The sequence below is a fragment of the Mixophyes fleayi genome, chromosome 1, assembly GCF_038048845.1.
Source record: "Mixophyes fleayi isolate aMixFle1 chromosome 1, aMixFle1.hap1, whole genome shotgun sequence".
Classification (NCBI taxonomy): Eukaryota; Metazoa; Chordata; class Amphibia; order Anura; family Limnodynastidae; genus Mixophyes; species Mixophyes fleayi.
This window is the reverse complement of record NC_134402.1, coordinates 127,257,402-127,274,907: the sequence shown is the minus strand read 5'-3', so window position 1 is coordinate 127,274,907 and position 17,506 is coordinate 127,257,402. Positions and strand designations below refer to the sequence as shown.

The 17,506-nt window shown below is 38.9% G+C and overlaps 1 protein-coding gene across 6 annotated transcripts in view; it reads right to left on the bottom strand.

The window, feature by feature from the left end:
• The window catches only part of PDE5A (phosphodiesterase 5A), a 130,851-nt gene that overhangs the window by 87,011 nt on the left and 26,334 nt on the right, over positions 1-17,506 (bottom strand). For all 6 annotated transcript variants that reach the window (XM_075200328.1, XM_075200330.1, XM_075200327.1 and 3 more), the window contains one exon: positions 12,432-13,005. In XM_075200328.1, the coding sequence (XP_075056429.1) occupies positions 12,432-13,005 (574 nt within the window). The remainder of the gene's footprint in view (positions 1-12,431; positions 13,006-17,506) is intronic.

The following is a 17,506-nucleotide window of genomic DNA, read 5'->3' as shown; positions in this document are numbered from 1 at the left end:
GTGCTGCCCAAGATCACACAATTTACATAGCACAAATAGAACTGAAAAGCATGTGGGAAACAAATACAAGTAGTAATACAGCTCGGGTAACTTAATTCATGACATATTACAAAGGGGGATTCTTGGGGAATTGCAAGGATGGCAAGAATAGCAAAAGGTGACAAGGGTAGGGCAAGAGGCAAGTTGGGAAGCGGTGGAGGGAGGAAACAAGTCGAAGGAAGGCCCTGCTAGAGACAGCGTACAATCTATCACCCAGTTGTATCACTGAGATCCACAATCTATCACCGAGTTGTATCACCAAGCTATTCCTGTGCATGCAAATGGGGTAACAGAGCTCAACAGAAAATATAATGACTAGAAAACCATAATGAATGTGCAAGAAAAACGCAATATTCTCGAAAGTAAATTAGTAACATTTCCGTCACAGTACAAAACCTAAATACACAAACACAGTAGCAGGTATGGAATGCTTAAAATAGCAACTATTTACATACAACCAAGCCCTTAAATAAAGAGCTAATCCCAGTTTTGAATTCCAAATTTGATAGATACCAGATCACTTCACAAATAAAGCCTAAAAGTAAATGGTCTTTGGGGAATGTTTGTAAACTGGTTTAATATTGTCAACCTTACATGATCTCCTGAAAGTCAACCCTGACTAATGCACACCTTTCTTACCATGCCTAACACTGAACAGTCCCTAAGTACATAAACACATGCCCTATTTTACTGCAGCCAGACATTTGTACTAGCTATTAGAGCCCGTAACGAAGACACCTAAATACCTGACATGATATCAATCATAACAATTTTTAAAAAAAACTTTTATTGTGCAGCGCTACATTTATAAAAAGTGACACATTAATATTGTTGTACAATTATTGTAAACAGTGTTTGTTAAAAGTTTTGCCAAATAAACAAGCAGTGACCTTAAATATGCTCTGCCATTATTTATAGGTTAATTTCTATCGAGACAGAAGAGATATAGTATATTATGTATGGATGGAGTGATGCTGTGGTGTTTTTAAATTTTTTTTGTGGGGCACACATTTAGTTGTAACAGATGAACTATACATATACAGGTGCTTACAGTTAATACTGACTGCAACAAACAGGCAGTATGACAAGCTTATGCAGTCAATCTACTTAACACTATTATAGTACATTAATATATGCTGGTAGTAAGTTTATATTGTGGGCAATATCAGAGAACAGGTTTCTCATATATATTTTGTGCCTCCGCTCACTATATATATATATATATATATAAAGTTAACCCGTGCATGATACTCATGCATTCTAGTCAAATCAAGCTACTTAAGGTGTTAAAAAGGTTCTTGTCATGCATTTGGGCCTAGCACAGGCCTCCTCAGGGGAAGAGCGTTACTTCCCGACGCAAGCGCCCTTTTTTTAACTTGGTTTGTCCACATGTCACCACCTCATCATTTTTCTCCATCACCTCATCCTTCATCTTCATCGCCACATCCTTCATCAAGCTACTTAAGGTGTTAAAAACTCCCCACTGTCACCCCCGGCAACCACCAACCACTCCCAACTGTCACTTCTCCTTCAAGAAATATATAGGTCAGTGTATAACTCTGCCCAGCAGGTGGCGCTGCAGCTTGGTTTTTTTTTTCCACACACGCCACTAGGCATTTATATAGTAGATATATATATATATATATATATCTTACACAAAATGTCTTTTCAGTTTAGCTGTCACTGGAAGAACATGCTGAGAACTGAACTTCCTGTCTGTGCATACTTCGTAGAGTGATGTGGATGGCTGGAGGCTGCACCACTTCCTGTCTTCACTTGATCACATTGATCACAGTGGACATCACTACCAAGATGGGAGATGGAGCATAATGCTCCATATTAACAGTATTTAGTTAATGTGTTATTTAGCTAGCCACTAATGTATTCCATAGAGGAGATGTGCCAGATGTAGTTTAACAAAGCTGCTTTTAATGGAGAGGAAGGTTTTTTTTATTCTCTAGCTACTACTAGCTTAGTCGCATTACAAATGTGCATTATTAGTTTATCACTGGGATTGCTCAGAGATTTAAAGGTTTGTTGAGAAGAAATGTAAGTGGATCACTAGACACGTGGACTTCATTGATCTGTTCAATTAGAACTAGGGTGATGTTCCAAAACTGTCAAATAATGGGGCAATCTAAGAAGATGTGGAGAAATGTGCCTACGTCTACACAATATCTCCAGCACTGGTGTACCTTCTCAAGTAGCTTTTGACTGAATTCTCACAAATTTCTACATTGATGGATGCTTTAGTCATGCGTTTTTTGATAATAGACTCCGTCGTTGCCCAGTGACACCCCTAGGTCTCTTTCCTAGGCTTCTTTATGTGGCTCTCGGGTGGGTGGATCAGGGGCTAGAACAGAATGGTAGATGGCTGTAATTGTACCCTTATGTTCTACCAAGTAGATACACATTTTTTTCAAAAAGAGGGTGTTTGTAAAGAGTCTTGGTTTGGGTTTGGTATCGAATAAAGCTGTGCATTTGCAGGTATTGGAAATGCAGAGAGAGTGGGATACTATATATTTTTCTAAATCTGCAAAATAAGGGTCGCATACTCTTCTAAGATGTGTAGAAATCTATCAATGTTACTGTTGAACCTTGGAGGGTTACATATAATCATCATCATCATCATCTATTTATATAGCGCCACTGATTCTGCAGCGCTGTACAGAGAATTCACATCAGTCCTTGCCCTATTGGAGCTTACAGTCTAAATTCCCTAACATACACACACACACACACACAGAGATAGAGACAGAGAGAGAGAGAGACTACGGTCAATTTTTTTTTTTATAGCAGCCAATTAACCTACCAGTATGTTTTTGGAGTGTGGTAGGAACCCGGAGCACCCAGAGGAAACCCACGCAAGCACAGGGAGAACATACAAACTCCACACAGATAAGGCCATGGTTGCATATGTTTCCATATCGGGGTCAAGGGATGCTGCTAAATCAAATTAATCAAATCAGCCACAATGTATTGAATAGGTAAAGTCATACAGAAAAGATCAGTGCATTGGAGACAATACAATTTCAATAACAGCTTGTTACATGCTTGCAGATATTCATTCATCATCTGGCAGAAAATATGGGAAGAATAAAAAGTTAAAATTTCTTAAATTGCTGACGTGTTACCCCACTGTGCAAGCGTGGCTTCTTCAGAGGAAAATCAAAGCCTTATATCATACATTATATACAGTATACTATATATATATATATATATATATATATATATATATATATATATGTTGTGATCTATCAGAAACTTTCTGGTTTGAGAACTCTCAGAAACATAAGGACAAGTTTTTGGATCTTTAAATTTGCTGATTGGGAGAAGTGGAACATCTGTTCCTGATTAGTCTTCATCTTTTTACAGTGAAATCTTGGACCTGAATTTTAACTGTTGTGTATTCAGCACTATTGTTTTACATATGCATTTATTTCCGTGTAAACGCCATCTAATGGCCAGCCTAGAATCAGCTTAACTGGACAACTCAGGCCTCCGTAGTTAGTTCTCAATGCACCTTGAGTAAATGACAGGGCTCTATCCTACTTCTAACATGTTTAGTCAGAGGTGCAGTATATTCCACCGCTTAGCACAGCATCGATGGTAAGATTTTCTGTCAAGTTATGCAGTTATGCCATGCTATCATGTTTGCACCGCATCATATCTCATCATATTGTGATTGCATTCTACCATTTATTTTTTACAGTTTTACCACTTGATCTCACATGTTTTTGAGGAGTGGTTATGCTGTCTGTCTGATTATACTTTGGCCAAAGGGAAGTTTATAGTGAGGACAGAACATTAGCCATTGACTACAAGAACTCTTAAATATTATTTAGAGATTAGGAGCCTGGTACTGGAATTAAAGATGAGGGTGTACCAAATCTGCCTAGAGATTGAAACATAACAGTGTTAAAGTCCCCTCCCAGCAGGATTTAGCTCTGTACCAATTGTGTTCTTGATGCATTCACATGCATCAAATGCAAACAAACAGAATATCAAAAACATTTAACACATATGTGCAAATGCATAGCTTTTATATGCATGTTCAAATGCAGTTTGCATTTGTGTTTTGTTACGCAAACGCCATGCCAATGGATAAGATACTTACATGATTAGATATAATTTCCTAACAAAGTCTGGTATCCATTGTTTTGACCTGCTACTAATGTGAAGTTAATATTTCAAAATACATACTATAGAAATAGATACTTAAGGAAACAACATTTCCCTAGCTACTGCCTAGCACAATGAGGACCCAGCAGTGTGAATGAAATCAAAGGGATTTCTATTATCAATGGGAAGAAGCTCACAGCATTCCCACACAACAATAATGCAGTATTTGAAGAAAGGCACAGCAATGGTTCCTGAGTACAGAAGGAATAACCGTCCCCCACTGACATTTTTTTTATTTGTTTAAACAATTTGGATATGGCTTACATGCAGACAAAGTGCATAACATGAAAAATGAATAATAACACTTACAAAAACAAAAATTGATAAGAAGCATCATAATGTACTAAAAAGAAGAAGAAACAAGTAAAGAACAGGAAAATGGTATTGTTATGGCATTATGGTTCCATTTATGCCAAAGGAAGAACAGCACCTGCTAAGTACACATCAGTGTTTCTGTGCTGAGTGAATAACACATTGCAGAAAATGTCAGTTCTGCAAATTATACTATTTTATATCAGAATAATGAAAGTGAAATTGCAGGATGAACAATTATACAGCAGAATGCTACCGACAGAGGGAAATAGCATGTAGTGACACGTTTACAGCTTACTCCCTTACTGCCTAGGGTATAAATCATTTATATTCCTTCTGATAAACACACGCCTCAGTCCAACAAAGGAGAGAGCCTGCATCATGTCCCCACCTAAAAGGGAAATCGCTTGTGGCATCAAACAAATCATGAATACAACAGCTATAAAACAAGCCGAGTACTTGTAATCTTCAATTGCTCACCTGTTAAAGCTAACACAAAAGGACCTTTGCAGAATGATCACATGTGACAAGTATTATTATTAATTGCAGGTCTCAATGTAACTCTAACACTATAATTAAAACACATTTTACTGAACTAAATCATTGCTGTCTTCTTACTGTGTATTATTTGTGTTTTTTCCACGGTAATTTAAAAAAACAAGTGCACCATCGTGAGGGTTTGAACTTGTACAATTGATTAGATGGATGAGCGTTCATTTTCCTGTCACTTATGATCCTCACTGGGCTGTGTGTCAACGTGGTGGTGAACGCGCTACTAGGCAGGTGCAACATGACCCGTTCAAGCGTTCTGATGGGTGAATGCCATGTATAGATGGTTACTCTTGCATATAACGTGCATATATACATTACACAGTATAGATTAAGTTGCCTGTGTGCCCATTATTATACTGTTATCCCGAACATCAACTAGGTCTAAACCAGTGTTGGCGAAACTGTGACACGCCAGGTATTGTGAAATTGTGAAACTACAAGTCCCAGCATGCTTTGCCAATACATAGCAGCTTATTGCTGGAAGGGTATGCTGGGACTTGTAGTTTCACAACACCTGGAGTGTCACAGGTTAGCCAACACTGGTCTAAACCCTATAATTTGATTGCACTCCTCCAGTACTGACCTTGCTTGCCTACAGTTTTTGTACTGTTATTACTGATATGATTCCTGATCTTGGTCTTTTGACTTTGCCTTCTCGCAGTCACAAACTAATGATGAGTATACCTAGCTCTAAGATAAAAGAGGCTGCAATAGATAAAGAGGTGTTTGAGAGACTGGCATTACAACCAGTTATCCACACATAATGGAGGCTGGCATTTTGTGTGCTGATCTCATATTTTTGAAAACATAACCTATCAATTCATGAGAAAGCAGTGACATCACTGAGGTACTTCATGGTCATATTCATGAAGTTTGGCCAAATTTTGTGATGCTCTAGATTCTAGTGAATTGACAGGCTGAAATTTCATGTACACTGGTTCAACCCATAGATGGGGCAAATGAGGAATTCTAGAGGGTGTTTTCACCAGAGTGGGCATGTCCATGCAAAAGGCATGGCTATCATTTTAGCTACTGCAAAGCTGCTCTCCACCCCTTCCACTCACCTACTGTTAAGTGCATGCATCACCGCTTCATAAGCAGAGCAGTGTGAAGTGGCACAAAGCCCTAACTAAGAGGACAGTCGCCTTAATCGGGACTGTGCCACCGGAATCAGTTGGCAGATTTGCTTTCGTCTACCTGTTTTTGCAGCTTTTTACTACCGCCTGCTGCTCATGCCCTTATCACACTTACTGCTTGCCTGGATCCTGGAATGTTACCACTCCACCTGCAACCAGCCCCAACATTAAATTAATTGCATTCACATTTAATAAATACATCTATTTTTCCCTATCCATTCCTGATATTAAAGTAATAGTATTCACATTTAATAAAAAAAAAAATTTAATTGAAAGAAGCACATTAATTAGTACTTGAGTTAATTAATTACTTACGACATTAAATACTCCTATCACTGCAACTTAAATTAATAGGTACTACCGTGGCCCCACTTTTAAATGAAATAGCCCACACTATAAAATAAATTGTTGCCACCAATTAAATGATATCCCCCACTATTAAATGATTACCCCCCACCCATATATTAAACACGGACAAGCCATATATCTGCAAAGAAAATGATGCATTTGCAGGAGATAGGACTTATCACTGTCTATCAAAAGCTAGCACCCTGCAAAGAGATTTCATAGATTTCTCCAGTGAAAGCTTTCCCATAGAGCATAGAATGTGGAAGCCAATTTACAAGGGCAACATCACTATTTGTACTGCGACAATCTTACTATCACCAGCGCTTTATTTAAATAACGCATTTTTTACAATGGAAAATATTTTAAAATTATTCATTTTATTTTATAAAGGGCTCACTGTGTATGTTCCCATAAACCTCACATCAACCTTAAAATTCTAAACATTTGCATGCAAATAAACACACGGAGACATGGATAAGTTATTAAAAAATGCCAGAACTTTTATTAGTGATTTCTTTAACTTTAACTAAACCTATGGTGGCGGAGAAAGGGCACTGCGAAACAGCTCTCAAGCTGGTAACACCATATCACAAGCGGACTGGCGCAAACCGCTGTACAACCACGGGGAACAAATCCCATCACAACTTGCGCTGAGTTGGCGTCAGAGTGACTGCCCCTTTAAAACTCACGCTGCCCTCCTTAACCGAGTCGGACAGGGACCCTCCTCACCGAAGGACCAAACAAGGAGTTACTGGTGCCTCCTAGGGGACAGTGACCTACGACCAACTACCTGTGCGCCCACAAATCAGCCGCTGAACGCAGTGCCTTCCTACTGCAACATTAACCTAGAAATACTCACAACGAGGAGTGGGTGGGTGGGATCTCTTGCTGTGGAATGAGGCAGAACAGGAAGTACAGCCTACTATACCAATCCAGGTCCCTCCCACTGGAGCTCCCATTGATCGGGCCCAACCCTATGTTAACCCCTTCAGGTAAGTGTTCAGCATACTACAAACCCTGTCGCCCTTTAAGTGCGTTCGTCCTATGCAGCCTCACTTGTCATTTTATTTATAATGTATTCATTGTTTTTACACTATGTGGAGCTGAAAACACTGCTGGCTAGCTGGGTTATACAGGAGCTGAAAACACTGCTGGCTAGCTGGGTTATACAGGAGCTGAAAACACTGCTGGCTAGCTGAGTTACACATGCACATATGCCCAGAGACTGGTCCGGCAAAGTGGTAAGTGAAGTATTACCAGGCATCTGAGCAACCCTCAGCTGTTCCATGGATATTTTCTTAGTAACTTGCAGTGATAATTGTTTTTTCTATTGCTGCAATAAGCAGCAATGGAAAAATGATTGCTCTTGACGCACATTAATAAATAGTGGCCTATCATATTTAACTAAAGAACAACTATGTTTGGGAATATTTCTTCTTGGTTTGTATGTTTGCCAAATGTAGATTGTTTCATTATAACTCAAAATGTATGTGGAAAATATGGTTGAGTCCAGCCCTTACATGTGTGATATATTACTCACTCCTAGTACTCTAGGGGTTGTGACCACTGAGAGATGTTACTAGGAATATAATCACTCTGAAATCAGCTTGATTTAAATCCTGATGGGCCAATTAGAGGGGGTTCATTTGACTCAGAAGGCTTATGTGTTAATTAGCAGATACATGACTTACACACCTGCAGGGCTATATACTGAGCTACTGCTTAGCTTTCAGATAACAAGCTGCCACTTACGCATAAATTCTACCTATGTAATGTAGAAAGTGCTTACATATACATAACCTAACCTTTAGTGTATTAATTAGCGAACATGTCTTAGAAAAATAACTATTGTAAATTCATTGGATTAATTTTAGAAGACCTTAAGAAATAGACAAAATAATCGGTACAAACTAATTATTTTACTATTTTAGTTACTTATTGCAATATTTTGCTTCTATATTTACTATGTTCTTTTAGTATAAAATAAAATATTACTATGATACATGTATTATCTGTATGACAATCTAGTGGATCACTTTTTTCAATTGTTGAACTAACATATATCATAAGAATATATGTATAAACAGCAGATAACATGCATAACATTTACTGAATGTGAATACATTTGTAAGTACTACATTTAGAGAATAAAACATTGCAAGATCCACATAGACTTCTTATGTAGACTTCTACATACAGTAAAATGCACATTGGCGGAGTCAGGGCCAGCTTTTGAGAGGTGCCATTAGTGCTGCAGAGGGTCCCAGAGTTTAATGTCCTTATACTGACTTTAAAAGCTGTTGCTATGTACACAGCTTAGTGGTGTGTGTGAGCACACAGACCAAAGTCGCAAGCAGAGAGCAAGCTGCTTCCTATTGGTCCGCAGGGTATGAACCCTTCTCTGGCACACATATTCAGCTGGTTAACACTTTTAACTAGCCAAATAAGCTAGGACCAATTTTTACAAAAGCAGAGGAAAAACTGCTTCAGTATGTGGTTTCTAGGATTCCTCAGGCAGGGTTAATGCAAACCCTGGCGGTGGCACTAGGAGGCACCCTCCACCCCATCCAAGAGGAGCACCTCACCACATTCAGAAGCAGCACCCCCACTCATGCTGCTTCTCACCTTGGCAGGTGGGAGGTCGGGGCATCCTCAGCTACTCAGACTGGGAGTGTGACACTTGGCTGTGACATCAGTAGATAGGCACCACACTTCCAACGTAATGACATGGAGCTGGCTGCCAGATGCCAGCTGCCAGCTGCTTCTCCTTCATATCAGCCACCTGCACTCCAGGTGGGGACAGGACAGGGAGATTAAAATCACGGGATGACTGTATTTTTGTTACTCATTCAGAGTTTTAGGCGTCCCTAACCATCAGCACCCTAGGTAATCCTCTAGGCACTCCTAATGTTAGTGCTGGTCCTGTGTATGCTGCATTAAAGAGAACATGGATATGGAGGGCTAGCAGAGCTTGGCGGGCACTAGACCTGTCCATCTGTGAGTCTAGCCACACCCTCTACTGAAATAGCAACTACCCCTACAGGTGGACAGAGGGCCTGTAATGGATATCACACAAGGACCTAATGTTACATAGGTTGGCCCTGGGCAGAGTGATAGTAATTCTATTAAGACCAATTTCACCCAATGGATAATTATATTTTACCATTCGTTCCCCACTTATCTTTCTGTTATTGTAATTTTGCTAAATTAATTGATAAATAGTTATTTCTTCCCCCGTGTAAATTAATGGGTTAGTGAGGGGTAACTACCAAAAGTGGAGGGAATGCCATCACTACTAAGCGCAACACCCATAGGGGTCCCAAAGCATATGCAGCTCCCTCACACTATATACCATTATCTAAATAATTTTTATGATTTTACTGGTTATCCTGAACTGTCCTTTATAAGATATGACATGATGTATATGACAAGATGTAGCCAAGCTCTATAAAAAGATAGCCATACAGATATGAGCTACCTTCTGGTACTGATCTGTAATCTGTATTGTGGGCTGATGTTTAATGAATAGAACAGAACAGTAACAGCGCCAAAGGACAAGATATATAGGGTCAAGGATAGAGCCAGGAAGAGAGAAGCCTACATCCATGCTTCTGTGGTTCATCTAGTTCAGAATAAAGTTTATTCCGATGCTCAATCCTTGAAGCTCCAGTGTTGTTAATTTCAATGCTTTGCACAATCTTACAGCGATGTCCACCAGTGGCTGTTGGACATAATGAACCTGTTTGTCGTAGTTCATCAGGTACCAGGTACACAGTGTCTCTTGGGTTGTCTCTTTCCATTATATCATTTATGTTCCAAAAGAAAAAGGAAACATACCCATGGGGGCAGATTCAATTAGCCTTGATGTTCCAAGCATGCAGTAAAAAGTAACTCACTTTTGTTCTCGTCTCTATGGGGTGCGAGCAAAGTGAGCAGATATTTCACAAAAAATTTGTGGCACAGTGTAAATTATTAGTGTCAATTATTAGTGTTAATTATTAGTGTTCATTCCGGGACACTACATTGCAATATTTTTTTACAATTGAATCTCCCACATACTGTACACTGTGTAATAATTAAGGGCAATATGAAGTCTAAGGGCTAGATTTACTAAGCTGCGGGTTTGCAAAAGTGAAGATGTTGCCTATAGCAACCAATCAGATTCTAGCTTTCATTTATTTAGTACCTTCTACAAAATGAAAGCTAGAATCTGATAGGTTGCTATAGGCAACATCCCCACTTTTTCAAACCTGCAGCTTAGTAAATCTAGCCCTAAGTGCTATTGCACTTAGACTTCATATTGCCCTTAGAGTGTGCCAAAAAAAAAAAGACTGTGGGCATTTACTATGGTGGTGTCCATCAAAAATACACATTAAATTTTACATGATATACAAATTAATTTTATATTTAAAATATGTTTAAAATATTTAAAAGTTACAAATACAACAGCTTCTTAATCAAAGTATTTCAAATATAAAATAAACATATAAAAGAATAAAGCCAAATAAACATATAAAAGAATAAAGCCAAATGGCAATGCTTCTCCTCCACTACAACAGATACAATGTGTTTCCCAAACATCTGTCTGCTTCTCCAGGTAAGTTTCCTGTATATTTCTTGTGGAATCACACATACCAACGGACATTGATTTATAAATGTCCAAAGTATTTTTTTCTTTGGCACTGGTGAGGGCGATAGCACTTAGACTTCATATTGTCCTTAATTATCACACAGTGTACACTCTTTGCCTCTTTTGGAACACAAATTATATCATAAAAAGACAACCTAAGCGACACTGTGATCCTGGCATGGAATTCACCTTTGTTGTATCTAACAACCACCGGTGGACATTGCCAGAAAAAACTTTTTTCTGAACCTGAATTTTAGTGAAAAAAGGAAAACAAACTAAAATGTAAAAAGGCCAAACAGCCCCATAGCATTGTGACAGCAAGTAGTGATCCAGGAAACACATAACTGTTTTGCTAAACTATTACAGTTTTTTAAATACATACTTGGCACATGGTGTTGTGTCAGAATGTCCATAATTCTCAACATGTGCCAGACACTTCTGGAACAGCCTCTCCCTCATAACTCCTGACTGATTGAATGCATGCCACAGAACATTACACCTAACTGAAAGAAACATATACAGCGTAAAGACCAAAGTAAAGAAAGTTATGGCTCCACAAGAGTTAGGACACTTAATGGGCCTTATTGATTAAGGAAAAAGAGGCTAAAAAAATTAGTAAGTTTTCTCCTGGACAAAACAATGTTACAATGCCAGGGGTGCAAATTAGTTTATTATTTTGCACATGAATTAAAAACTGATAGTTTTTTCATGTAGAACACAAATACTTGATAGCTTTATTGTTAAACCGATATTTAAAGTTGATCTAGGACATGCCCCTATCCCAACTATAAATCTGTCCCCACATTTTAAATGTAGCTCACCCTCCAATGCAACATGGTTTTTCCAAGGTGCAAAGTTATTCATTTTTTTGCTTTACTTTCCTTCATGAAACAGGCCCAATGTGTTTTTTTTTTGCTTTTATAAGGGTGCATTCTCTTGCATACATATCAGGGAATTGAATAACATTCATGCATATACTTTTATCTGTCAGTAGGATTACTTGGTAATTACATTATTGAAAAGAAAGAAAAAACATCTGAAATTAACCAAAATATTTCATATATTAGTATCAAATAAACATACTTGCATTCTAGCACACATAGGTGTGTCATGCAAACTGGAAGGCATCAGTCATTGATTTCAAATAACACTATGCATTCCTAGTGGCACAGAAGGAGCACACAGTCGTGTTGATGACTAAACCCCAGAAAAAGTTAAATCCATTATTTTACCTTATATGCATCCTTTATGTTCAAAGGTTGTCCATACTCTGCTACATGGCCAACAATTCCTTTATTCCATTCCAAACGGATGCAGTTATTTGAAGCCTCCTCCAAAGTTGTGCCTTCAGCTACATCAAACAGTCTGCTGACCAGAAACTTCTCATTGGAACTGTCCTCGCAGACTAAAAAAAGTGAGTATCGATCAGCAGATAAAAGTTCATTAATGTGCAAAAAGATTTTATGACATAGAGCAGTGACGTCTAGATGACTTGAAATATCTTTAACCAGTTCCAGAAGCCTCGAGCACTGATCACTTGCACTGGATAAACTGGGGGGTTGTAGAGGCATCTGTTCCTTCTTTTCAGAATCTGCAAGAAACGTCAGTGTTCCCACAGAGTCTTTAACCACGATGGGCCGAAGAGGCCTATCAAACTCGGAGGCAGAGATCTTCCGCACTGGTGCACCTTGGTTGGTGTTTTCGGAAGAAGCGGCCAACTGGTTATTTTCTGTATTGCTTTTCCCTCCTTCTTTTATTGCTGGTATTGTGTGCACTCTTTCAGCAAACCATGCATTGACCATTTCTCTGTAAAGCAGAGAAAAAAATAATAAATATTTCAGCATAAAAAGCATGTGATGGATGAAGAAGGAACACTGAAAAGTCTCAGTGTGCAAACAGCATTAAATATTTAAAATGACAACTGACTGTCACTCACTTAACCTTTTAAAAGAGCAAAACACATTTTCTACAATATATGCCCAGCTGTTAACTTTTAATGTACTGTAATTTATAATTCGGTTTATTTTCATATTTCATTTTAAGTGACTGAACAAGTTTAAGATGATACATTTTTACCTACTGCAGTGAGATGTCACTGATATTTGTACATTAAAAATGTTTACTGTATGTCTCACAGCTATACTCTGCAGGCTATAAACCCAATTGGTGGTATGTGACTGCTTCCTTTTTGTCTCATTCTGTCATATTTTCCAACTCACAATGGCGCTATATAGATAAATGTTGATAAATGATGATACTTCGCCTTATAAATGCCCCCTCGACTAGGTCATGCTTCAAAGACATTGGATTGTAAGGGCTATCACTTAGATTGTTAGGAGGGCTTTGTTAATAGCACATAATTAGCCTCATTAAGAGTCGGACGCAATGTGCGTCTAAGACGTGGAGGAGTGGGAGTGTGCCGCAGCTTGGTAGGGTATTACAAGTGGCATGCAACCACAGTTGCATCCCACTTGTAATACCCTACCGAGCTGCGAGTAGTTTGTGCAGCTAGCTAACTACTTGCGCCACCTAATTCATGCCGAACAGTTTTAGCCCTTTTTTGACGTGTGTTGCATCTGCGTCCAGGATTTACCTACGGGCTCACACCCCCTGTGTCTATATTATACAAGTTCACGCCTTCACAATTCCATGTTCCGCCCTTTCCCTTGTAGTAAGTCGCAAGCTGTCGCAAGTGTAAATTGCGTCCAAGATGCAGGCGGATATGGTGCTTGCTGCACATGCGTGATAGTGGTTTTGTGGTCGATGCGCCTAAAACGGACTTTGCGTTCGACTCTAAATGAGGCTCAATGGGTCTATAGGACAGAGACTAGAACAATGGCAGTTAACTGAGTGTTAAACTGTGTAAGAAGATTGTTAACAATTTATAGAAGCCACTTAACATCCTGCAACTAGAACACTTCTATACATACGTCTCTAAATATTTACATTAGACAGTATTTTGGCAGATTCTGCTCCAAATTAAACCTGATCTCACCATCTGCATCAGTGTAACCTGAAGGTCAGAGCAAAATGTCTGAAAACTGTGCATGCACAATTTTCTTGCATTTCTTCTGACCCGCTGTGTAGACTGTCAGAGTGCTTTGTTTGCACTGTGTTTTATTTAAAATGTAGCATTAATAAATGCTGGCAAAATGCTTGTTTGCTCACTGCATTTTTATACAGTATTATTATTATTGTCATTGATTTGTAAGCACTCTGTGGCACTGCACAGGGGTGAAAACAGGACATGCAAAACAGGGACATATAAGGTAGACAAAATAAATACAAATTGAAGGTAAGAAGGGTCCTGCTCATGAGAGAGCTTGTAATCAAATTGGAAGAGGGCAAAGCTGAAACAAGAGGAGAGAGTGTGGATCAGAAGGTAAATTGAGACAGTTATGAGAGTGCACTCATGTAGTTAGTATAGGTGGGAGGAGGAGATTTAATAAAGAGATGGATTTTCAGAGACCGATTAAAAATTTCCCCGAGAACTGAACACACCCATCTTAGCAGATCCGAGTACCGAGCCGCGCTGGCTCATTACTTTCATGCGCAATCGGAATTGAAAAACAAGGCAAAACGTCATTGTTAAGTCATCGGATCTAGGGAGTTTTGGATTCTATAAGTACCGCCCTCCACGGCGATCCATCGCCATTTAACAGAGGGAATCAGAAGGGGTAGCACAGTTCTTGGCAGTCTCTAGTGCAGTTGGGCAGCGTCAGAGGTTGAAAAGAAAGAGGAGGAGCAGCAGTGTTCTTCAAAGTCTCCAGTGACATTCAGGAGAGCTCCATTGCTCCATTGCTAATTGTCATTGTCATTAGCTGAAATAGAAATAATAGGGCTGGTGGTCTTGGTCTAAATCTGCATTTACATTTTACTGTACCATAGCTCACTTAGAAACAGGAGAGGTGGCAGGGTTCAGTGCTGAAACATAAATTGTAATAATAGGGCTGTCAGTGTTCTTAAAAGTCTCCAGTGACATTCTACTGTGCCATAGCTCATACAGAAACAGGAGGGATGGCATTGTTCTTGTCACTCTCCAGTGTCAGCCATGATGATACTAATCCCTCTACCTCATGTGCTAAAGTCTATGTTCAAGTGCATAGTTTTTTGAGTCAGGGAAACAAAAATGTAAATAAAAAGCTTGTACCATTGTAAAGAAAAAAACACCTCTCTAATATAGGTGAAAGTTTACTGTAGAAAAACATAAAATTGCCAAAATGCCATTCTACCCAAAATATTAACAAGCACAACAGCATCTGCTAGCTCCCTTCTCTCAGCTAGATCCCAGCACCTGCAATCTATACTGTCATCATATTCACCCTCATCAGTGTGTACATCATCCTCAAACAATACTAATTCATCCCCGCTGGAATCCACATTAGTCTCTGTCTTTTGATGTAATTGCCGGTAATGGTCTTCCTAATGAATTTGTAGTTCATTTTACGAAAGAGCTGTCACAATTTTTGGGCAATTCTTTTAGACCAGACCAAATGTCAAAATGTTGTGCAGACTCATCTGCATCACCAATGGGTGTCTTGGGGAAGCTAAGTTTTTTCGTAGCAGCAATTTCCAGAGAAACTGAAGGAAGAGACGTCAATGTGTCATGTACCACTTGAGCTGTCAGCTAGCTGACCAGGAACTCATTGCATTTCTTGTGATCTGGGTCAACTGGAAAGAAAGAAAAGACATAGCTCTTAAACCTAGGATCAAACACAGTTACCAAACTGTAATGATCTTATTTCAAGATGTTGATAACTCTTGGATCCTGGCGAAGCGAATAAAGTACTTAATCTACAAGTCTAACATAATTAGTGGAATTGCTTTGTTTAATTTCCTCCGTCAATTTCTCTTGCTGCTTTTCAAAAAGTCTAATTAGGGGAATCACTTGACTCAAGCTAAGTGTGTTTGCACTCTCTTCACAGGTGACTACTGTGAGTGGTTTCAGCACCTTGCACAACAAGGAAAGTATTCTCCACTGCGCTGGAGTAAAGTACATTCCCTCTAAATTCTATTCTTCTTGCAGCTGCTGCATTCTCCTACATTCTGTTGCAGAATCCCGAAAATGACCCTAAATATTTCGGGACACAGACAGCATCTTCTGTATGTCATTGTCATTTTATAAAAAGTTCTGTACAACCAAGTTGACTGTGTGAGCAGAACAGGAAATGTGATGGAATTACCCCTGCTGTAATGCTCCAACAATATTTGTGGCATTATCAGAAATCACATATTATCAGGAGAGTCCAAGCAGGATAAGCCATGTTGCAATGACATCCTTTAATTTTCAAACAGGTTGTCAGTGGTATTACCTCTGACCTGCACCTTGTCTCGTCTCTGATAACCACTTCTCACTCCCTCGCCTTCAAGACTTCACTCGTGCTACTCCCCACTTATGGAATTCCTTACCACGCTCAGTCAGACTTTCCCCACAGCCTGCAAATCTTTAGATGCTCTTTGAAAGCCCATCTATGTTTTAGAGGTGACTTTATCCTCGATAACACTATTCACACTAATGCACCCTCAAAACTATCCCAATCTCCACTCTGAGCAACACTCGCTCCTCATGTTTCAGCTGTGCCCTCTTCCCTATAGAATGTAAACTCTCTAATAAGCAGGGCCCTTTGTTTTCATGTCTCCATTAATTTTGTGTGCCTTGTCTGTTCTTGTTTTACGTATGTCTTGTTTTATGTATGTCCTTGTCTTCCCTACTGTACGGCACTGTGGAGCACTGTGGTACCTTACACATCTACGATAATAATAATAATAATAATAATAATAATTATAATAATAATATGCCTCTTAGTGAAGCAGATGATACACAGAGTAGCCTGCCTCTGAAAAATGTGACGTTCTTGGGCATATGCTTCTGCTGTCCCTGCTGGTGAAGGCGAATCACCAACCCAATGGGCTGCCACACTCATATAATCTTTAGTTTGCCCAGTTCCGATTGTCCACATATCTGTGGTTAAGTATACAGTGGGTAGAATGACATTTTAGACAAAAAATAAATGGGAAATTGCGCTCAATTATCTTAATGTGAATACATATAATAGAATTGCAAGTGATGAATCAAAATGAACTGAGATAAAACAACATTTAATGGTCCATGCACAGTAACAATTAAAATCTGCAATAAAAAAATATATAATAAATAAAAGGGATAAAATGACCAGTACAATCGATTAAACAAAAACTGCTAAAATCAATTAAGTCAATGAAAAAGTCAATAGGCAAAGTGCAAAATGCGCTTCTATCGATGTACTAGGAAAATGCGTGAAAGAATCCCACGAAGATAGTAAATTCT